This window comes from Corvus kubaryi, unplaced genomic scaffold (genome assembly GCF_017639235.1).
Source record: "Corvus kubaryi isolate FWS band 111438036 unplaced genomic scaffold, C.kubaryi_AGA036_p1.0 37142, whole genome shotgun sequence".
Lineage (NCBI taxonomy): Eukaryota > Metazoa > Chordata > Aves > Passeriformes > Corvidae > Corvus > Corvus kubaryi.
In genome coordinates, this window is record NW_024581036.1 from 291584 (window position 1) to 315652 (window position 24069).

The 24069-nt window shown below is 45.2% G+C and overlaps 1 protein-coding gene across 50 annotated transcripts in view; it reads right to left on the reverse strand.

The window, feature by feature from the left end:
- MAP2 (microtubule associated protein 2) overlaps window positions 1–24069 on the reverse strand; it is a 245487-nt gene that overhangs the window by 57603 nt on the left and 163815 nt on the right. For 41 of the 50 annotated variants that reach the window (XM_042021393.1, XM_042021398.1, XM_042021397.1 and 38 more), the window contains one exon: window positions 16424–16709. The exons of 6 other annotated variants lie outside the window; for them this stretch is intronic. In XM_042021393.1, the coding sequence (XP_041877327.1) occupies window positions 16424–16685 (262 nt within the window). In that variant the 5' untranslated portion in view covers window positions 16686–16709. Of the gene's footprint in view, window positions 1–16423; window positions 16710–21858; window positions 21986–24069 lie in introns of those variants that run through there. 3 more of the 50 variants (XM_042021419.1, XM_042021417.1, XM_042021404.1) reach the window with 2 other exon arrangements.

A 24069-nucleotide genomic window follows, 5' to 3' on the forward strand; every position in this document is an offset into this window, starting at 1 on the left:
TTATCTACAAACTTCTACTTCCCACAATGCTTTTCCATTCTGTTAACTTTTATAACAGACATGTTTACTAGCCCAAGAGACAGATACCCAGACAGTGGCAAGAGTCTTTTAAAATAGGTGTCTGAGCTTTCAGGTCCTGACATAAATACTTCCACAAAATAGTTCAAAAAAATACCTTTTTAAAAAATCTGCAACTATAAAGGCAAGAGCAGAAATCAGATCTGTGAGACATCTTCACAGTGATGTGTGATGTCTGTTCTTTACATGCCCTTTTAGTGGTTTTCCTTCAGCCTCTAGCACTTTTTCCTCTTTCTATTCCAATCTACCACAACCTCAGGCTCAATCCATGGAGAAGCTGAGTTTGCTATGAACACCATGTCTTAGGTGAAACTGTTCAGATGTTTGTTTCTGACAGCCCTCATCCAGCAGTCTTTATCTTCTCACTCTCCCCTGTTCCCCTGTGCAATGCGGTATGATTATTCTGAGGACTGGTTTTGACAGGAGACACTGCCTCTCCTGTGACAGGGCTCACAACCTCTCCCTGCCTCACAGATACGTGACTGGCACTGATGCAAGGATCCTGCCCGCAGGGGAACTGGCCCTGAAAACAGCCTGCTCATCACCTCATATAACAGTGTCAGTGATTTCTGAGGCCAGAGTTGCTCCAGTCAGACCAGAGTGTCTCCTCAGTTCTTCTCCTTTCCTGCCTGTAGTCACCTGTGTTTCATTACTGCCATTCAGCCAGATCACTCAGCCCACTTATCTGTTGCTTCTTCCCACCTTGAGAACCCATCTCACAGCAACAGGGACAGCTCCTCCTAATAAAAAAATGCATTTCACATCCCCACAATTTCATCAGGACAGTGTTCCCAGACTGGAGCAGCATCACCCCTCCCTCTTTCTGGCAACAGCTCTACCCAATGCCACTAGGGTGGCAGCAAGACCTTGAGTTTGCTGTGGCCACAGAAGATGCCACCTGGTTTCTGTAAAGCGTAACTTGTTTAAGGCATAAACAAAGTTTAACACGCTTGAACCGTATGGCACAACAAATGCTCCAAGAGAAAACCAAAGAAAAGGGGTAATAGGAAGGAGGGACAGAAAGGATACTGCAAATCGTGTCAAAACTTCACACACATTCATAGGGTCACCCCTCAAACACCTATCAAGAAAAAACTGAGCTCAGTTAAAGGGTAATTAACATTCCTGGAGCACTGCGGCTAAAGAAGGGATTAAAGAAAGTTGCAATCAGATGGAAAAGATAAAATAATGTTTCATTAATTTTGCTACATTTTAGGGAAAGAACAGAGTACAGCAAAAGGATTAGCTACATGTATACTTGCAGAATTGTGAAAACAAAGCAATTTCAGTCAAGATGTGCCTGTCAAAATCCTCAGTGGGATTCAGTTTCCAAGGTAACCAGCACTAACTGTTGGCACAGTTGAATCTAGTCAACAACAAAAGCACAAAGAAACCTGCACTGCCTTGTGAGGCAAAACACCCCACATATTCCTGCAGAAAGAAAAGATACAAAATGGCTATTTGCTATCTTTGACGATTTGAAAAGCAAACAGGACCTATGGATTTTTTCCCCCCGGGTACTGCAATTCCGAGTGCAGTCGGGTTATAAGCCAAATAGCTATTCGATTTGTTTAGAGGCATTAGCCAGTCCCCTAAAGACAGGTCCTGAATTGATGCCCAGCTCTCCTGGAAGCTGGTGGATTACTTGTTTCAGTCAAGACTACTGAAATGTTGGGGTGAAAAAAAAGACCCAGGCATCACCGAGTGACATTTGGGATGGAAAAACCAAAGATACATCTTGGACTTGATCACTGCGATCATGACAGCTCTAAATACTGCCTTTTTGCATGCAGATTATAAGACAAATGTACAGCAGCAATCAAAGTAGTATGAGTAAGTTATATAAATCCCCAAAAATGCCAAAAGATTAGTGCTTGAGATTGAAGAAAAAAGCTGTAACATAGCGTCACAGAATTCAAATATTGGCTTTCAAACAACTTTTGTGAGTGTAAATATTTTGCTGTAAGTAGGTCCTTGATCTGGATGTTGGCAATATTAACAATAATTGGCAGGAGGTATGAAGGTAAACAATAGGAACATCAGCTTTTAAATTAAGTGCAACCACAACACAACTGACAAGTATAATTTCCCTAATAAACTCATTGACTTTAAGCTAGTGCAGCATCTATGAGGACAGGGACAGATTAATTTAATCACCAGGATTCACCAGCTAACCAGTAGAACAGGCCAGAAAAGGTCTGTGTTTTGGGAAAGAAAGTTTTGACGGTTTAATCCATTGGATCCCCAAGGTATGAACATTCAGATTATCGTTGGGGAAAGATGTATGGCAGTCACTGTGTGAGAAGAGTAGGAATAGGTGAGCTACAGCTGAGTACTTGGCACAGCAGCTTCATACCCTGGTGAGCCCCACTGCAAATGCACTACACCTCTGTGTTTTGGGGTATTCAACAGCCCCTCCTATGTTGTCCTTAAACTCTAGACTGTAAATCTGAACTACCACTATCCAGCTCCTTAACACTTTTGAACGTGATGATCTTGGAGGTCTTTTCCAACCTTAGTGATTCTGTGATTCTTGTGCTGTCTGCTTTATATCAGAGTAAATCTGGTGCATAGCTGGAGTCCTGGCTGCAGCTGAGCAATGTTGGCCTGGCTGTGCTCTGGTACAAACACAAGGCTGGAGAGTGGCTTTCCTGGTGTACTAGTTTGAAAACATACCAGTGGGATGCACCAAGTCAGAATAACAATTTAACAGAGAAATCAAAAAAAAATAAAGGCAAAAAACACTGGGTTAAACTGACAGAGTCAGGATACAACCTGACACCCTGTTAGTCAGGGTGGTGGTAGCAGTCCCATAAAATGGTGGCTGCAGTCCTCCTGAAGTGGTGGATGTGGCTCTGCTGAAGCTGTGGTCCTGTAGAAGGGTCTGTTCTTCCTCAGAAAGTCCAGCGGTGGCGATGTAGCTCTTGTCCTCTGGGAATCCAGTGGAAAGGTTGTCTGTGGTGTTTGGAATCTCATTATATCCAGGATGGAATGCTTGGTTCCTCCTGGGTGGAGCATCTCACAGTGGGATGATGAGTCATGAGGCAAGGCATTGTTGATGGGCTCATTAACAGAAGATAGTCCAGAGGGAGTTATCTATGAGTCATGCCGCAGGGCATCAGAAGATAGTTCGGAGGGAGGAGGCAAGGAAACACTGCCCCACCTGATTTCAACAGCTCATGAGGATGGTAATAGAATACACTGCAACCCAGGACACCTGGGCAGCCTCAGCTGCTCTGCAGCACTCAAGGAAGCAGCAGGGAAGCTCAGGCTGCCTGTCCTTGGATTGCTTCCACATGTTCTGTGTGTATAACAGTTCCCCTGCTCTGACGAAATTTTCCTGATGACTTTCTTCAGTGAGAGAGTTGGCCACATAGTCCAAATCACAGTGCAAATCACACAGTGCAAAATCTAAACTGACTCATTCTAGGAGCCAGGAGCCATTGTGAAAGTTCCAGTGAGCCCCCTCCTCTGGCACCCTAGCACATTCATTTCACAGAGGCCTCTGCCACGCTGTCTAGCAGCTGTAGAACAAAACACCAAGGGATCAGTCCCCTCCTCAGCCCCCCTTGAAATATGTAAGTATGTTAAAAAAGAGTCATACCAATGTCAGTATAATGATGCTTTAAAAATGAGGCCTCATTACTGCAGTACTTTTTTCCTGTGCATTCCCTGAGTCTATCTTCTTAAGTCTACTGCCTGGAACAAAATATTTACTGTCAGCATTTCAGCATTTCCCAGCCAAATCAGAGGTGGGAAAAGCTATCAATTCTGTTTTGTCTGATGCATGGGCAATACAATTTAGAGCTAACATACTCTATTGAAGCTGACAACACCAGACCTTCAGCCAGGGTAATGCAGTGATGTCCCACTGACTTTCCTGGGACTTGGTATCAGCTCAAAACAACACCTGCACACACAAAGCAGCTATATCTTTCCCCAAAGTATTCATTCCCTAGGACTCAAACAGAAGAAACCACTTTGGCTTCAAAACAGAGAACCAGATATTTAATCATTTGAATGTGAATAAATACACATAATGGATAATCCACTTTAAAATCAATATTAGTTTTGGACTCCAGTACAAGTTAACATTTTAAACAAACCGACTTTTAAGAACATCTGCAGAAGTCAATGAAGCATCAGCCAACTACAGCAGGTGATGCGTCCTTTAAGATTCATTTTTAGCTCCTTTTGGGATTATTTTAAACATTTTTTACAGTGTTTTCTCTGATCTTTTTTAAAAAGGATTCACAGCATGCTATAGAAACTTTGCTGGATTTAAGTTTAAAATTAACATTAACCTGTGCACATTTTGTGTGGGATTTAATCATGCCTGGTCAGGAGAGGACTGAAGATCAATCTGTCAATGCCAACAGAATGCTGGCTTAATTCATCAGGGGATATTTAACCCATAAAATGCAGCAATGCCATGCCCTGCTCACCTTAGTGCTCATGGTGTTGGTCCACCCCAGCTCTGCACTTCAGCAGCAGCAGTTCCATGGCTGATCTCTTCTAAGCCCTCCTTCCCAGTCCAGCCTGCACCTATACCAAGGCAGGCGTGTTTCTTCTGCCAATGGAGGAATGGTGCTCCTTCCAAAGGAGCATGTGCAAGTGTCTCCACAGACAGGCAGAGCTGAATGTGCTCCGTGTCATGTATAGATTAACCCAGTCCCACAGAGGCTGTGCTGTGGATGGACTTTCAGAGCAGTTCTCAGCCAAGCTCAGCAGTTCTCCCATCTCTCACCCTCTTTTCTGGTACTGCCCCAGCTGAAGGGAGTCTTGCCTCTGACCAGGACTCATCCCCAAATGCTCACACAGCCCATTCCCGCCCACTGCCTGCCCACTCTTGGAGACTACCAGCTCACATCTCTATGTGTGCAATGTGATTAAGAAAGAGAAATGTGCACCTACTCTTGAATAAGGAAAATGTGAGAGATGCACATAAAAGCCCTCAGGGCATCTTCAGTGCCCATCAGTCCACTGGCACAGGCTGCCCAGAGAAGCTATGGCTGCCCTGTCCCTGGAAGTGTCCAAGGTCAGGTTGGACAGGGCTTGGAGCAACCTGGTCTAGTGGAAGGTGTCCCTGCCCATGGCATGGGATTGGAACGAGATGACCTTCCCACCCAAACCATTCTATGGTTCAGTGACCTTCTGAACTACCAATTCCACTTCTGCCAAAGCTATCTTCCCATGGCACTTAAACACCTGCAAGCTTCTGCAGCCATGATGCTGGATATGTCCAGCTGCTGAGGGGAGAGCTGAGACCAGGGCTGGGGGCACTGCAGCCTCCAAGAGAGCTGCATCCAGAGGCTGAGCTCCTAAGTGTCCTGAAAAGCAGGAGCAGTTGTGGAAATTCCAGGTCGCAGAGGAGCTACACTGGCTGGCTGGGATAAAGCTGGAAGCACATACGGAGATCAAGAGGGAAAAAAGGCAGACAACATAAGTGAGAAAGGAGAAAGAGAAGGAAGAGCTGACAGAGCAATTGTTGAGAAGGATGGAATATTCTTAAATAGAGACAAAGGATGACAGGGAAAGGAAAGAGAAAGCAACTCATACACAGGAACAGCTAGGGATTAGTTTCAGCTCACCAACAACCTGTGCAGGCTGAGTTACTCTAGATGTGGCACATACTCTGAATTTGGGGTAAAAAAGCAACAGTCACCACTGAATCCTATTCCCTTGTCTCTGTATCCTCATCCTATTCCCTCCATCTATATGTGGTGTAAGGCTGTGGATGAAAACAGTTTGAGTACGTCAGCAAGACTGCCACATCTACACAGCACTGGCGGCTGATACATTAAAAAAAAAGAGCAGAAGTATCTGTTTGGCCAGATACACGGGCAGAGGACCAGACTGTAAATCAGTTTTATCCTAACTGCCATAAGCTATATGGGTTGCTGGAAGCTGTACCAAACTGATCATATATCATTATGAATTAGTCTCAAGGAAAGAAATAGGAACAAAAAGCAAAGTACCTGGGGTTTATTTTCCCCTCCCAGTGCCTCCAAGTAAAACTGATTTCCATGAACTATTCAATCTTCTCAGTTCTGAGTGAAATGACTCTCTAGGAAGCAGCTAAGAGGTTTTCCTGCCCTGGAGCTAATGATATCTCTCAGTTATTTTCCATATACTGCATGGAACTAAAACTAAAGTTTTGAACAGTTGTTTTCCACACACAGGAGAAGGGCTCACTCCCATGATCTAATGTACACAGCTGGGATGCCTTGAGTTTCCTGCACTTTTTGCGTATCATGAGGAATGCCTCAGTACTAACAAAACCCCAAGAAACAACCAAAATTGCATTTCTACATCATCGCTTCAGAAGAGGTTTTCCAAGCACCACTGTGCTCTGTAGTCAGTCTGTGAAACAGCAGAGAAAATGAAAACGTTTTGCTCAGAATCTCCCAAACAACAAATGACAGCGTAAACACCATCACACAGACATCTAACTTTGAGTCTTGTCTTTGAATTTCCAGATCAGCTGTTGGTAGGGATATGCACTGGACCATCAGTGCTCATCTGCCAGCTAATGCCAACTATTTTGTGCTAACTTCCATCTCTTCAGCTGGCAAAGGCAAGCAAATCTGTCATTATCATTAGAAGGACTGAATTTAAAGTGAGCAGTTAATCTACCAGTAGCAACTCCACAGAACAAAAAACTCTAACGAAAACACCAGTACACACTAAATTTTGCTGTCCTTACCCAGGATATGAATACAGCAAGAGAGGAGATGGTTTCTTCTCTATATTGTAACATATATATCTGTATCACAGATTAAAACAGCATGAAAGACAATGACAGGGAGTTGTCCCTTGCTTCCTTCTACTATTTCCTTTGAGTTTCTAACTCAAATTAAAACCCAGATTGCCTTTGCTTTCCAAATTTAATAGAGTAGCTCATCATGGTTAGTTGAATCAAGGAATTTTCATATATATCTCTCTCGTACTTTGTACAGAAAATATACCACAAAGTAATATTTTCTTTTTATTTCCCTGAAAGTTGTGCCTCAGTGAGGACTACAGAGTGAGGTCCCAATCACAAAGTGCTTGCAGTCTCTTCCCTATCCCCCTTAACCTTGAGAAGCAAATGCTAGAGGAAAAGAGGAAAAAACTGAAATCCTCCTTTCCTTTGTCAGCCAGCCTGGCTGTGGCTCACAGACGTCACAGGGCGCCTGTGCACTCCTGAATGCTAAATAAGCTCCCAGGCTACATACTCTCTGTCAGTAGAGCTTAAATGAGATCTCACTTTAAGCAGGGCTGTGTTGGCATGGCAACAGGAAAAAAAAGGAATCAGCAAGCCTGACACTCCTTGCCAGGAGCAGCAGACTTTGTGTGACTCTCATTTCTGTGAGAGATGTTATAGCACCTACCTCCTCTCCACCAAAGGTTAAAACTGTGGCCGGTGGGTGTGGAAGGGCTGATGTTCAGCCTGTGTGCTGGCAGGACTTGCCCCCATCAGGCAGACCTGGGGATGCCTTGTCCTGGGCTTTCCTTAGCCTGGGCTGGAAAGCACATAAACCAAACACCTGAGCTTCCACAATGGAAAAACGGGAAGAAAGGATTTGCGAAGTGCAGGGCTGAGTGGGTTAATGACCACACCTCCAGACACAGGTCAAGGGACCTGGAAATGGGGCCGGCAATGCCCACCAGCACATCCCATGCCATCATGTAAGAACCGGCTGCTTCCCTTTCAAGGTGACTTTGGAGAAGATACCATCTCAGCTCTGCCTGAAACAAGAGTAGCTGTGTGCCTGCAAAACAAGGCTCTGTTGTTTAGTAATGAACCTTCTTCAAAATCTTCCTGCCCTCAGATCAAAACTGGAATGAAAGATTATATGCTGGCACAGTCCCCAGCAATACCACCTTCCAGCTGCAATTACAGAGACCTCTGCTCAGTGCCGAATATTGCCCAGTGTTTCTGAAAGTCCTTTATTATGCCATCATGGTGATGGAGACCATGATAGACCCTTTAAACACAATAGGAATGAGCCTTTGAAGTGCCCCATCTCTACCTCTCTCAAGGGGCAGAGCTGAGGCCAGCCCAGAAGGCAGAAGACTGAGGGGAGGTGTGGTGGGGTTTTAAGAGGTCTAGTTTTTTTCCTGTTAAAGGAATTTTCCCCCATTCTGTTACTAAGACGATAAATCGCTAGGTGCTTAAGAGAAAACAAAAGACCTGGCTGCTCCTTTTGTTTCACCTGGGTGTGTGGTCAGTTCACTCTCCTCGTTGGGAGAGAGAGGAGCCGCTGCTACTTTTCCGGCCGCTTTTCTTTCTGCTGGAAACAACACCGGGATCTCAAAGCCGCCTTCCCTGCCCCGCTGGAGGCCGGGCCGTGGCCGCCCTGCCCCGCTGCTGCTTCGAGCTTTCGCTGCGCTGTAGCCGTGTTCTCCCTGCCTGCCCAGATCTCCGGGGGGTTCCCCGCTTGGATATATCACATCTGCCACCCGGGATTTGTGCTCGTCCCTGCCGCTCCAGCCTGCTGGTCCAGCCTGCCGCTCCAGTCTGCTGTTCCCGAGGGCCTGGCTGGACACCGGGGCCAGCTGCCCAGGGGTTTGTGAAGCTCCTTTGTCCCATCCTTCCCCGGGACCCCAGACCACCGGTGCCGCGTGCTCCCCGAGCTTGCTCCGGAGCGCCCCCTGCAGCCGCGGGGGAACCATCGCACCTGCCCTGCTCACCGGGAGCCGCCAGCGCCCCTGCCGGCTGCGAGCGGAACTGCACCCGAGGGGAAAGGGCCTGACAGCCGAGAAGGCTGGCACTGGGTTTGTGATTGTTTGCTGTTACTGCCATAGTTATTGTTGTTTTGTTTGACTGGTTATATATATAATAGTAAAGAACTGTTATTCCTATTTCCCACATCTTTGCCTAAAAGCCCGTGATTTCAAAATTATAATGACTCGGAGGGAAAGGGGTTACATCTGCCATTCCAAGGGAGGCTTCTGCCTTCCTTAGCAGACACCTGTCTTTCAAACCAAGACAAGGTGTCACACAGTCCTGCACAGTGCTGGGCCACCTGTCCATGGCTCCACCTGCACAGACCTCCTGGTTGATCTGGGGTAGCTCTTTCCACCCTTGTACCTTTTCTCCTAGCTTTTACAAGTCCTGTCTACTTTATGTAATTTATAAATGCACAAGCTGTCTCCTACCACACACTTTGAAAACTGAAAAGGACTCTAGCAGAACAGGCCACAAACTAAAATGTGTCTTCTAGGCACAACTGCCCCACCAGTCACTCCGCTAATGCCACTGCTAGATGGTCAAGATCTGACCAACAGAAACAGCAAAGTCTGCATTTGCAGCCCTCATTAGAACAGGTACTTTAACATGGATGGTGGGGAGGGAGGGCAGAGGCAAACGTAAGAAGCAGAGACAAGGCAAAATGAAACTCCCAGAATGCATTCCATATTTGACAGGTTCAGCAGCAATAACTCTCCTGGCTACAGCAGTCCCCCAAGAAGGGCTGCAGATGTTTTCAAAAGGCAACTTCGACAAACAGAGCTTATGGCATACAGTCTAAACTATGGTGTAGCTGGAACATGTTACGAAAGATGCTTCATCCATATCCCAGCCATCTTCCTTGTTACATCTCCGAGGTTATCGATTACATTTTCTGACAGCACCAAGTAAGCGCTGGTTGCCAAGCCAACACAGGAATGCTGCTCTTGCTTCTTAAGGAAGCACAGCTACTTTTGCAATGCTTGTATTGTAACAAAAAACCACTAAAGTGAATTGAAACACCAACAGGGAGCCCAGAGCAAATGGCTGGTTGATGCCTGCTCTTGGCCAGATGCAACACTGATGTGGCACAAATGCAGCAGTTGGCTCTAATGGTGTTACTGCACCTGGTTTTCAAAAGCAAATCTGAACTACACACTCCCAGAAAAGCTCAGGGATAAAAGAGATTTATGGCTGATGTTCTCTATGTGTCTGACTCCCAGCCATGGGAACCAACATAACCTGCACACCAGGTTATCTCATCCTACTCCCTTTCAGGCAGTAATTTTTGCATTCTGCCCACAACTGTGTCAGACCCTCCAAGCTCCTACCAATACATGTCAATCACTGACTGATTTCTGAAGCCCCAAGATGAGGTGGGAGGGCAGAGCCAGCCCCTCAGAGAGGTTATGACTGGACAAAAAACAATGTCTTACCGGACTGACTGATAGGCCAGCCACAGGAAAACCCACAGAGACTGGTCTATATAGTAATTACTGAATATTTTACAGTCAGGGAGAAGATAGCTGTAGGTAGGGAATGTGAAAAGATAGAATTTCTGTGCCTTCATTCCCAGTCCTCTGCAGAACAACTGCGAAAGATCTTTATAGCAAGGTTAACAGAGACTGGTAAAAACCCCAGCATTTTCTACAAGTGCCCCAGAGTGGGTTGCCCCCACCTTCACTGTCTTCAGCAACATAATTTGAATATGTCTATATGTCCCAGAAAATGACACTTGTACTACACTTAAAACAGAGAAGAAAAGTTTCAGACACCTGGTATGTTTGCCTGTATCTAAACTGGCAGAGATGATGGTGTACAGTAATTACTGTCACATTTCCTGGGCAAAGGGAGGGAGATCAAAATGCCTAATTAACAGCTTCTTTCCCATAGGAGCCACCAATGACATGGTAAGATACCTTCTTCCAGCTCTGTAAAATAAGTAACAGAAATAGGACAAACCCAGCAGTCACATTCAGCTCTGAATGTCACTGGTTTTACATCCTTCTGTGCATTTTGTCTGCATTGCTCAAGACATGCTGCTTGCTGAAAATGCACATTTGACAACAAGGCTGGGAGGCTTCTTTGGGAAACAGGCATTCAGGGCTTATCGGGGGGCGGGGGGGCTTACTAACTCCAGAAGGACTTGGGCAGCAGTAGGACAGCCAGTGCAAACAGCCAAAAAAAAAGGAAAGCTCTGACAAAAGCAGTCCTGTTGGAAAGAAAGACCGAAAAGGCCTCCAAACAAAGAAGGCCTGTTTCTATGTCTACTGCCAGTGCCATCATTACCACTTGTACGGCAAGAGAGAGAGAAAGGAAAAGGAGATCAAATCAGATGTCACTAGATGAGGGAACAAATCATTAGCACACCAGGGGACCAGGCTATGACTCTCAGTGCATTTCAGCCTGGAGAGGCTGTTGCATTTAGTGACCCCAAATACGGTGCTGCCATTCTGCTCCATTGCAGCTCCAGGCCTAGTTCAGAGGGACTGAGGGCCCTCAGCCCACACAGCTAAGCACCATGGTGATTTTCTAACAGTGCTGTGCTGATGAGGGCTGTGAACAAGATCCTCTTTACCTGAAGACTGGCTACTGTAAGGCAAGCCTATGGAAGACAATGGGATACAGACTGTTTCCTTGACACACAGCAGGAGGCTGAAACAAGCACAATTCCTGCCTTCAACATGTTGGTCTTTTTTTTGCATAGCTATCCCAAAGGGACTCTGGTCAAGCACTACTTGCTACGACAGGGCAGTCTTTCAGGCTCACATTCCATGCACCTTATAGAAATATGCTTGTTTAAAAGATGGTCAGAGGAATAAGTCTGTTCCAGATGCCCATTTAGTCCAGCTGAACAAAGCCTGAAACAAAGGGCTGAATTAGAATAAATTACATTCCAAGTTGTAATGTGGTTTGTCTCTCCCTAGTTTTCAGTTGTTTCCTGCTGTCTGAATCCCCTCCTTTCTGGGCTAGTAGTATCTACCATCACACAAAAGCTGGTTTGTCTCTGGATAAGGAGATAAAATTGGATCTCTTTCTATCGTCCTTAGCTTATCTTACAATTTTCCTTCTTTCCCTGCCTCTTCCCACCCCTGCTTTGCTCCCTCACAGCCTCCATCTCACCAGCTCTCCTGCTGCTGAGTCTGTTCCCCCACATTCCTCAGCCCCTTACTCCTCCCTCAGCTCAATACTGCCACTTCTTCGTCCCTCTTCACAGGTCTAGGGCGCTCTCTTTCTGGTTCGCTTACAGACTAACACACACCAGTGTCTGCGTTCCCCCAGCCACCACAAATTCCAGCCTCTCTCATGGATCTGGTCATGGACTGCCTCTTATCCACCTTCCTCGTGACTCCAGAGCCAAAAGTGCCCAACCTGCAGTCAGATTGCTGTGCCATGTCAGCAATCTGAACCTGCTACATTTTACCACAATCCCTTTGCATCCCACATGGTTTGGCTTCCCTGCCAGTTAATGAAGGGCTAAGTTTTGTCACTCTGGTGTGACATGTTACTGCCCTCAACATTGTCTGACACCAGGACACAGACACTGTCCTGAGGCTCTGGTATTAGATTTCAAGAAATGCTTTCCCTTCATCTGTCAAAAAAATAATTCATCAAGTAACAGTGCGGGTAATCCAAACTCCCTCCAATTCCAAACCTGAATTTGGCATATAATGAAGAAAGCACTTAATCAGTTGAGTCACTGTATATAAAGACATATTGTAGAAGATGCTTCACAATGTTCACCACTATTATCCCTAATTATATAAATTTGACTAGTTAGTTACTACATTACTGAAAAAATAGATGCATATTAAGTGTAAAAAGCCAAACCTTTGCAGCTTGATATTCTTGCAATTCAAATAAAATGGATTATGTTGAATTGCTGGTTCCCAGAGAATGCTGCAGCGCATCTGTACTCCTCCTCACAGCTTCCTCCCAGTTAGCTGACCACAACTTTCCAGTGAGCAAATAAAAGGCTGCCACTCCCATGTTTCACTGCAGGTCAGACACATCCCATGCTCTACCATGGGGTCCAATCCAAGCTTTGCTTGTCAGCCCACTTCAGAGTGAGTTTCTGAGGATTACACTATCACATCCTTTTGCATCACACATTTCACGTGACATGAAAATGTTTGGCTTGACAAAACCTACAGATCTCATTCTCCACTCTTTATAATTCCATGGTCCTCACCAAAGATGCTCTGTGTGTGCAAGTGAAAAGGGACATGGACAGGCATGAAACAGGGAGAACACATTGAAACTCAGTGGTCTCAGGTTGTGGGATGCTGCAGACTGCACCAAAGGCAAAGTGTCTTCAGGAGCACCTCCAGAACAGCATGGGATTTGCGTCTGGCAGAAGTGCAGGACTCAGCTGATCTGCCAGGGGTAGCCCAAGTACTTATACGAATTTATAGCCACAAAATGCATACAAAAAGAAATAGGTGCTTTACCACCCACACTTGTATCACACCCCTAATAGCTTCCTGTGGGCTATGCCAAAAAAACCTGGCCTATTCTCCTGCGCGTATCTACCTTTGACTTGGGTGGCTGCTGGATCAGGCCCTGAGGCTGCCCTGTCCACAGCTCTGTGCACCCTCCCACGTTCCCATCGGTCCATTTGAAAGGAAGGCATCGATGTGTCTCCATAATGCAGCCATTACCAGCATGATACTGACACAGATCAATCAAACGCAATATAACAGCCAGATTCAGAGGATTCCAAAAATTGAGGTCAGGCTCAGTAACTCTTTAGACAGACGCTGAGAGAGAGAGAGAGAGACATATATACACAAAGGCACATTTTAACTGTGCAAACCTAAAAATGTCACCTGTAGTGATGGACTGGATGCGTTTTGGGAAGAACTGTTACTTCCTCCCCCATTATCATCCCTTGCCTCTGCATCAGTGTTGGCATAAGATGCGTTTGTCCCAGTGGCCTTATCCTAACTTTTCCCTTAACACACAGCCCTCTGATTTTACAGCACAAGCCCTGCGAATGGGTGTCGTGCTGCTTTGCTGTGCCTTGAAGGGTCTATCGCCCTGCTACAGAACACCTCTTCCTAGGAGAGGGCCATTTTGTGGCTAAACCCCAGCTCCTGGGTCAGTCAGATGCAGCAGCCCTTCCTTAGGCGAAACACCTCAAAAATGCACCAGGGATTGGGAGACACACAGCTGCCTGGGAAAACCCTGTTTAAACTAGTGCTCTGCTGCGCATGAGCTGGTTGTTGCAGTTGCTGGGAATTTACAGACTCCAACATGAAGGCTGAGAAGCCAAAGATTTCCTAGGCTACAGTGCTGGACTTGTACCAGAGAAAATAAAATCCCTGTACGTCTACTCAAACCCACAGCTTGGCTTAATTATCTCCATTGACCTTGGCTTCCTGTGCATTTTCTGCTCAGATGTTTGGAGTCAGTAAGCTACTACAAATGATTAAATGATTCACATTATTGACAATTATGTGTATCAGAGTGGTATTTAAAAACCCTACTTGATGCAACACCACACTGAAGTTACAATCTGCAAGCAAACGCAGCAAAGATGACTAAATTTTGTTGTGAATAACAATTCTGATTTCAAGATCAAACTCTGAATCGAACACCAAAGATCTAGAAGTCCTGCCTCACATTGCATTAAGCACATCCAGTTAAGTAAATACTAGTAAAAGTGGCAATAGACACTCTGGTCCCTTTCTATCACTACAGTAAGTTGCCAACTGGTTTCTCCTTCAAAAAGACAAAAAATATTGAAAAACACGTATCTTAAGTATCCTAGGATGGCTTACATTGCATTATTTAAATGTGGGCTTAGCCAGAGTGTGAGCGTGCAGTGCACAAGTTTCCAGAGAGCTAGGAATTCAGGCACGAAGGCAAGCAGTTCTACGGACTTTTCCAGTGCTCAAGGACAAAGGTGTCATGAGATAAGCTATATTAAGACTCCCAAACAAAAGCTTATCAACAGTAAGTCTCCACACCAGAGATCTTAGAGTCTGAACAGACAGTGAGAAAACAGCAGGGAAGGAAGAAATAAGGCCACAAAGTGGTGACTGAAGCAAACTTCACCTGGATCAAGAGTAATCTTGTTCCTTCAGCAAATGTGTGTCCAGCACTACTGCATGCCCTAGAACATTCTTCCTCATTTTGTCTTGTTCTGCTTTTAACCACTTGCCTCAAAAAGCGACATGAAAAGGCATTACTCCAATGCCTGCTGATGGCCAGCAGTGGTTTCCTTCCTCCTGTCACCCATTAGCTGCAAACTTAATTAAATGTTCGGATCTCTCTCTGACCAGCACTCAGATCCTGAGCTTGAGAGAGCCTGAGAAAAGCATTTCTCTCCTCCCTTTCTAAGGATAGGAAATTCCTCTTCATCCTTTAAAGTTATCCCTGCTTTTCTATATGTATGGGGAAACTTGTCCAACATGGAGCGACAAATCTGTGGCAAAGATGAGAAATGCACTCAGTCTCCTCACTGCTAAGAACTACAGCATCTCACCCCTCCTGCTTATTTGCTGGCTAAACATAGCATAAAGTTGGGTTACAGCAAAGAGACAAGACCTTGTTATCATCTCCCCAATCATCCACACTGTGTTCACCTGAATGCTCACACATGATTTCTTTTCCCTTAGCCAAAATTTGAAAGCCAATCTGCAAGAAGAGACTTAAAATATAAACACATTTACTTTTAGCAGAGATCTCCATTTCCAGCACAATTGCTTATGAAATGACTGTATGGTCCAGGATCCTTAAAATTCTCCAGCTGCTGAGAAGTTATGGATAGCATCTCCAAATGCTGTCAACAGCCAACAAAACATTACTAGAAAGATCTCTTTAGCATGCATGAACGGATGCATCAAGGGCAGTTGCGTCTATACAAGAGAAATTCTTCTTGCACTGCACTTTTGGGGTTTGGAGTAGGAACTCTGCACAAAGATAATTAGCATTTACTTCTAAAACAGGAAACTTGTCTTGCATATTTCATTTTGACACAGTCACACTCTTCTTTTTTTTTTCTGCAAATAACAAGCTGAATTCTAAAAACCTTACATAGTTTACAAATAGACAAAATCCCAGAGAACATCCAGCAAAATATGGCTGGGCAAAAATGAATAAATGCTGACACTGAACTGTGGTGTTCCCAGTCAGAAAGAACAATACCTTGCTTATGCCAATAGTACATGGTTTCAAGAAGGTGTTGTTACTTGTGAGCAACAACAGGAGAATCCATCTTTCTTGCACACACAAAGGCACAAGCCATCCATGCACAACTGTTGGGCAGTTTCCTACTCCCTCATAACCCAGAGGACCTGAGCAGCTGCTTTGCACCAGTCTGTTGTCGCATCCCTTGACAGGTAACCCTGACCCAGTTACAAAGATGCACTAAGGCATGGTTATGCCTTTCCTGAAGCCTTCTCAGAGCACTGCCCAGAATCCTGAGTATGTATGACCTGTTGTAAGCCTGGGTGAAGATGTAGCTCTTGCAGTGAAGAGCTAAAGCCCTTCCAAAGCACATACACCCTCCTGTCAGCTCCCCCATGCCCCAGGGCATTCTTGACTCCACCTAACATTTCCCCTTGGAGAAATACCCAGAGGTCTGCGGAGCCCTGTGTTCTGCAGCAAGGCATCGAGATGCATTACCTGCAGTCTCCCTGTTCCCCGATGACAACTCTCCGTTGATCCCATTCTCTTTGGTCTGAGCATATGTCCCTGGCTGCTCATGGCTGCCCAGCCTCAGCTCCTCATCCTCTTGGTACGAAAATCCATTGGCACTTCTGACCAGTCCGGCACTTGCGCCACCCTGATCCTTAATTTCAGGTGAATGTGGGTGTGAAGAAGCCTCTGTTAGCTGACCTGAAGTCCAGTGCGGTGCCTTGGCTTCGTCTTTCCTATCCTCGGCCATGGCTCCTTGCCTTCACCACTTGGCCTGTAATGACATGAGCAGGAGAGATCAGTTCCAAATGAGTGACCATGTCCCTGACTGTCAGCACAAGCACGTCACCAGCAGTGTTGCTGGTAAATTCAGGTCTGGCAGAGGAAAGAAGCATCTCAGTGTGTTTTTCTTAGCTGTGAGTGAACTGATTTAAACCCAAAAGAAACCACCTGAAGTAAAAATTATGGGTCAAGTCTTCCCTGACTCTCACATGCCTTGCAATTATTAGCACCATTTTCTTGATGGCTGCCCATTCAATAATCTGATTTTAACTCATTAATTACAGTTAAAATATCAACCCAATTAACAAGAAATGAATCTGTCATCACAGTGCCACAACACCGTCCCAGGGCAATAAAGGAAGAATGCCACAACTGCTACAAGTGAAGCTGCTGCTGCAGTTGCACCAAGGGGGTGCTTGTCAGGCGCAGAAGCACAAGGTGACGCGGCCTCTCCAGCACATGCAATCTGCTGCTTGTTGTGACAGAAGCCAGATTTGGGAATTTGCACTGGGTTCCTGAACACCCATGCTGTTTGACCCTCACTTAAATGCTGTTAAATCCCCTCACTTGCCGTTCTGTGAACATTCACACCCATTCCCTTTTGTCCAGAACAGTCCACGGGGAACAGTTTGTTTCTCACATAAGCACTTACATTCTCTTTTGACTATCAGTATTTGTACAGAAATAAAACTAATCATTATGTGCTACTTCACACATATTTCTCTCCTATTAGTTGGCTCTCATTTGTCCAAGCCAAGGAAAGAAGCCACTGCATAAGCCATAGCACTTGGCTATTCCTCACAGATAAATGCAGCAGTAGCTCCTCAACATGTAAACCTAGGAGGCAATAAATCATAATCGTGTTTTGATGATAAGGTAGCCTCTGGAGAGGAGAAGGTGACCTGCCCTGATTTAGCTACTTCAAAGTGAAAACCAGTGGGCCTTTTCCAAAAGGACTTGCCACCTCTTTTTTTCCCCGGAAGAAAAAAAACATAAAAGCAGTGAGCAGAATGCAGTCAAGCAGCCACATATCACAGAGGCCGAGCAGTCTAGAAAAGGCAGCACAAACTGGATAGTACATATTTTCAAGACATTTAACAAAAAACAAACCATAAAAAGAAACAGGTTTCCATACTGCCAGGTCAGTTCGAAGAAAACCTCTAAACATGAGAAAAGGCTATTGCTATTTGCCAGATAATCATTCATAATTGATAATTTGACCTCTTTCTGATCTGGTATTATAATTTAATAATAATGGATTTCAGAGCTACTTCAGATTTTTAAAAAATCATGGTGAATCACAAAATTAGGTTTCATTCACAATACATGACTCAAACTGGAGTTCCATACCAAAAAGGACTAAAAACTCTTTTGCCTCATGGTGAAATCATGTTGCTTTAGAAAGTGCTCTACCCACTCTTCCCCTGATCCAGCATAATTCCCTGGAGGTAACTAACTGCATAAAGACTGAAGGAGCAGGTGAAACTTGCAGTCCAGGTTTTCCTTTGAGCTGTAATGACAATGATGGGCTGAGCAGTATCACATGCCTCAGTCAACCACAAGTAAGAAAGGAGTAAACACACTCCATATCCCTTTTCTTTCCCCACCTCCTTTACCCTGATGGGAGACTCAACAGGGAGACATTCTGCATGTCCAGACAGAGCTTTAAAGCAGCCATCTCACATCATACCAGGAGAGCTGATGGTGTCATTACAAAGAACAGCTCAAGTTGGGCAAACACCCCCTCCTACAAACAAAAAAAATATACCTCTGCCTCTAGATCTGTTTATTGCATGATACTAGAGTACGTTTTCTGATCAGAGGCTTTCCAAAACGTGAGGCCACTGGACAAATGTCTCCCTTTTTACAGGAATGAGCAGCACACACCCAAAGCCACCAACATTTGGGATCTGAGGACAGAAAAAATCCTGTTCTGGGAAAAAAAGGGAGACAATTCTCATTTATGTCCTTTGGGGAAGCTCAGGAAAAAACCACAAAAACCCCACAAAAAACAACCAAAGAAAAAGCCCAAGCCCTAACTCAAGGCTTTCCTCACCAACCCAGTGTGCTTTCAAGCTGAGAGTGAGACCCAGGAGCAGCAAGAACCTGCCCACCAGTTCAGCCCCTGGGACACCCATGAGAGGAGCCCAGAGACACAGCAGGACAGGGAAGGGCTATGAAAGAGCCAGGTGTAGGGAATGTGGCTCTGAAAATCACTGGGACAAATAATGGTTATATTCCACCACTGCAATTTGGTAGCTATTATCCCTGAAGTGTCCTTCCTGGTTCCAGGCAGACACTCCCTGCTTCACTTGAAGCTCTTGAGGAAGGATATTCACATCCTCACAATGGACTGTGTCACAGAAGTCCCCAGTGAAAATAACAGAAGTGCTTTTATCTTTAAAAATAAATATAGTGGGCAGACTTCAATGCGAGCTGCGTGTATCTGGAGGCAGAATTTGTCTCAGTATTTATAAAAGATGGTTACAGAGTAAAGCATGGATGAATTCATTCTTGCCTCTCTGTTATTCATCAAGTGCTCTCAGAGTTTATAATGGTAGGAGAGACACAGTGAGTGAGTCACACAATACATCTTTGTACTCAGAAATTTAGCAATGACTATCTGCTGTGTGCTGTGATTCATCCACAGCTTGGGTTAAAATCCAGAATACACTGGTGTGCTCTGCACCATCAAGTGAGTTGTTTTTCTGTCATTTAATTAGCATATAATGGAATTAAATGAATCAGGTAATGCAAATATTGACACAGAAATACCAAGAGTGGCCAGATAATACAGCAGAATTTCAGTAGTGATAGCTATGTAACAAGAAGAAACCTGGAATAGTTTGGACAACCTAGGGAAACACTGTACTTCAGGGAAGCAAAAAATTCCTCTTTTTACCATGAGTTTCTTATTCTTTGCATATGCTGCAATGAAGGCTTAAAAAAAAAAAAAATAGCTAAGAAGGCACAGCCAGTCCTCTAAAATGTCATGTTGCTTTAGTTAAAATTGATCTGGATCTTTATGAGCCTTTCTTTGCTAACCATTACAACAGACCTGCTTTATCAGGGAATACACAGCAGCAATCTTGCAGCATGTTCTCACTCTTTGTCTAAGGTTAGTGGTAGTGAGGGGGTGACCAAGGCAGGTGCTTGACCAAAGCAGAAAGAGCAAGTGGAGCTCACGAGACAGTACCAGCCTTGGCTGCACCAATCTGCCAGCACAGCCCCTTACTCCAAAGCCATTCTGGCCCACACCATGCCTACAAAGCTACGGGGTAGGCTGTGTTAGCTACATAGCACAGGACTGTAGTAACACTCCTCCTCATCCTGAAGTCTGATCAAAGTCACCCATGCAAATCACTTTATAGGACTGGTGTGGGCAATGTCCCCTCCTTCCAGCGGGATCAAGTAGGTGCTGTTGAGCACCACAGACCACATCAGTGATACTGACCCACGCCTGTGGGCCGTGCACAGCCCTCCCAAAAAGGCTTTCATTGTCCAGAGTGACATGGAGGATGCTGCTGAAGCCATTGCTTGTTCGATGAGATCATGCCTCACTGGCAGCAGCAGTGATGCAGCAGTGAAGAGATACTTCACAGACGTTAAATTCATGTCCTTGTAACTCAGGCAGTGCACTGAGGGGACAGAATTAGGGATCTGAACTGGACATCTTGTCTTCTGAACTAATAACCTGAAGGAGAAATGATGATAAAAATGAGGCCTCCCAGCTTTTTCAGCCATTTGGGAACTGTAGAGAGACAGAAAATACTTAGAATTAAACACAGAGGGACAAATCTCCTGGGGGATATGCGGTCTGATGTTGCTATGACCAAGACCACTGCGGGGCTGGGGCGGCAAGATGCCAATCAATCCCAAGTCCTCCCGTGGATCGAGTTTCCCCAAGACACAGACTCGGAGGGTGGGTCAATGGGCAGCTCAGAAGCTTAAGCCGCATCCCCCCTGGGCTGCGCCCGGGTCCAAACTGCCTTTCCCTGTTCGGGAAAATTCTCGGTTACTCAGTTGTTCACTGGTTCTTTGTTGTACCTCCCGCCTCTCGGTTTCCTCCCCCAGTGGTTCTCGTTACATTGTATCCTCCCCCTGGCTTGTAACTCATTGGTTGTTTTCCCCTTTCCCCGTGGCTTTCAAACCCCCTATAAAACTGAGGGAAAAGCCTCCGGGTGCCATTATGATCATTGCCGTGTTCTGGTTGCTAAACTTCTGACAATAAACCTGTTAGAAGCCTTACCAGAACCCCCTCTGTCTTCCTTTATCTCCGAACTAACGTGAGCTTAGATCATCGGCTCCTGCCGTGTGTCCTCTGCAAAGAAGCCAGCGAGCACTCCCAGCCAGCGCCTTTCTTGATGCCGAGGTCACTTCTGCGATGCACAGAAGCAACGCAGCTGGACTCTCTGATCGAGGGCACAGAGCACAGAACTGTGTTAGTCTGATGCTGCAGTTACCTCCTCCTTTTGCAGGCACTCTACACATATTTATTATTTCTCCACATATTTATTAATCCATAAGCTCTTTCACGTGACATCGGCTCCCACTGCCATGGCTGGGTTGAACCAAGCCCGAATGCTTTGAACTCCGTGCACAGCAAATCACCCACAGTCATACAGCATGAGGCCATGATATGCAAAACCCAAGATAATGCTGAGTTACATTTCCTGTCGTGCTAGCTGTCCAGAATCATCTTAGTGTTATATTAACACTGCCTTTGCATATAAATGGATGAATTTTCTACAAATGTCTTACTTTTTAAGACAACAGAATAAGACAATACTGAAGACTTTTGCAAATAGCCTGCCTTCCTGCTTCAAGCCATGTTTTTACCTGCTCTTGTATCCATGAGCTCACTCAGAGTGAAATTAGGGTATTTAGTTTCAGGGAAGCTAATTCATCAGCTAAGAGAAACAGCCACCTGGATACACGGAGGAAGAGCTACAATTCTAGCTCAAGCAAAAATTATCACTGGACATTCCTTAAGGGAGAGACAACACACTCCTCAAAAAAGAAAAACAAACTGGGGGTATGGCCAGATCCTGAGCACAGTGGGAAAGAGAGGGGAGGTATGCCCGCTGTATGGCTCCAGCACCAAATTCTGTTTCCCAGAGGGCAACTTAGCTCAGACGCACCAGAGCACTGACTCAGTTGCCCTGAGTCCCAGCTGTGTCCAAGTCCAGAGCCAGGAGAGGGAGGGGATTACTCCGCAGATGCAGGCTAGGGTGCACAGATGTGGCTAATGACCTCAGGTGTCCACGGCTTCCAAAACTCCTCAACGAGACTGCCTAGAAGAGATTTTCTAAAGAAATTTAAGAGATTCAGAGAATTTCTTTCAGAGAAAAGAAATTAATGAGGTGACATGTTTGTAATTTTTTGCAGAAAGAAGGGCACCAAGAATTAAACAAGAAATTAAGATATCTTCCAAATGAGTTACACTATACATAAATAGGGTGCGATTGAACTTACACTGGTAAATAACACAACAATAGAAATTTCATGACCATGCACCAGCTGTACAATGGGGATGATGGATCTGAATATTAAATACTAGGCACAGTGATTTAAAAGGTCCCAATGGAATTCACCAGTAAATTTAACTTACTAACAGCTTACATCTAGAAGAACCAAGGAAAGCAGGTAGGTATCAGGAGGCCGGAATAGAAACAAGAGGCAATTTAGTGGGAAATTTAGATGGACAAGTTCCAATAACCTCCTGCCACCTTCAAAAGCTCAGGCTGTGGTATGCAGTACACAAACCCTACCAATGCTGTTGTCTTCTTCGTGGACTCTCCACACATTCACAAAACAAGAAGGCAAATTTTGGATGCCATTTCACTCCTGCATTTCAGCTAACATCTCTCAAATTAATGTGATTATTTTCAGATGTGAGTGGTGTGTTTCACATTGCTCAAACAGAATGACAGAACATAGCAAGGATAGGGAGAGTCTCATGGTGTCTAATGGGGACCACGTCAGCTTCCTAAACACAGTCATGGTCCAGAAGCCACAAAACGATTAATCAAAGTTACACTTGATGCTAAATGTCTAAGTGCTGTAATTGCAGTAATATGGAATATTATTTGAGAGAATTATACATTCTCTCCCATGGGAGCCACTTTACCTCGCTAGCCTAATAAACGATGAACAAATTTCTCTGGTATTTTATAACAAATACAACTTACTTCTTCCTTGTCCACTGCTTGAGTTACTAGCTTTCAGCTAGATCCCTCTTTCTTGACAATAGGAGCAAGACCATTCCCTTAAGCAACACCTTGCATCCCTTAAAAATGCAGGCAGTGTTCATTTCCTTGCACTTGTACTAGCATTTCATGGGTTGTAAAGGCTTTTCCATTTCCACACTGCAGTTAGTCAATAGGCACATATTCTTTGTAGACAACCCTTTTGATTGTACCTTGGATTACGAAACAAATGAAAAATAATGGATGGCGCCTGGACCAGAGGCTGAACAAAAGAGGCTTACTGTGGGAAGATGAAGAAAATGAACCACAGTCTGCATGCCTGCCAGAGCCAAGAACGAGGGATGGCTGCAGCCTCAAAAGCAGTGGATCAGACCTGCAGCACTGGCACAGCAGAGACAAGTTCCTGCACAGTGTCCAGGCCCGGGACAGCAGAGATTTAAACCCCTTTCAGAGCTCCCAGCAGTTGAGCTGGACACCAGTGGAGCCGGGCAGGTGGGAAGGGGGGGTCATCCCGCTGCAGAAATTGTCCAGCTCCTAAAGAAAGCGGAATGCTTTCACTTGGGGAAATGTTTATCTGACCAAGCCCTGCTCTGTGCTGAGTTTCAAACTCTGCTCGGCCAGGTGGTGCACCCAGGTGCTGTACAGGAGGGATGAGATGCAGCATGTTCCATTTCCACTGGTAGGAAGCACGTCTGTCCCAATGCAGAACACAGGCACAGGTACAAGAATGAGCCATTCACTTGTTACTCTTTACTCCCTTGGGAAGGTGTTCATTTCTCTGGGCTGTCAAAAAGCACTTGAGCTGACTCCTCTTGGATGCTCCCCTCTGAGACATTCTCGCCCAGCTTGGAGGGCTGCCCTCACTCCTGTGCTCAGGGACCATATATCAACTTGCTCAAACTCCAGAAATGTAAAACTGAGTGCCCCTCTCTCTTGAAATGGTGACATCATGGTACTAGCAGCTTGTGACTGAAAAAAACCCCAATAAAAAATCTACCATAGAGCTCACTTCTAGACAAAAAGAATTTCTGTACACACCTTCTTGCTTTAACACCAACCCTTTCCAACGAACCCCCACATTCCTATCACAATTGCTTCCTGCAGGATACAGGAAAGGCATTTTAGCTGGTGAAGGAGATGGTA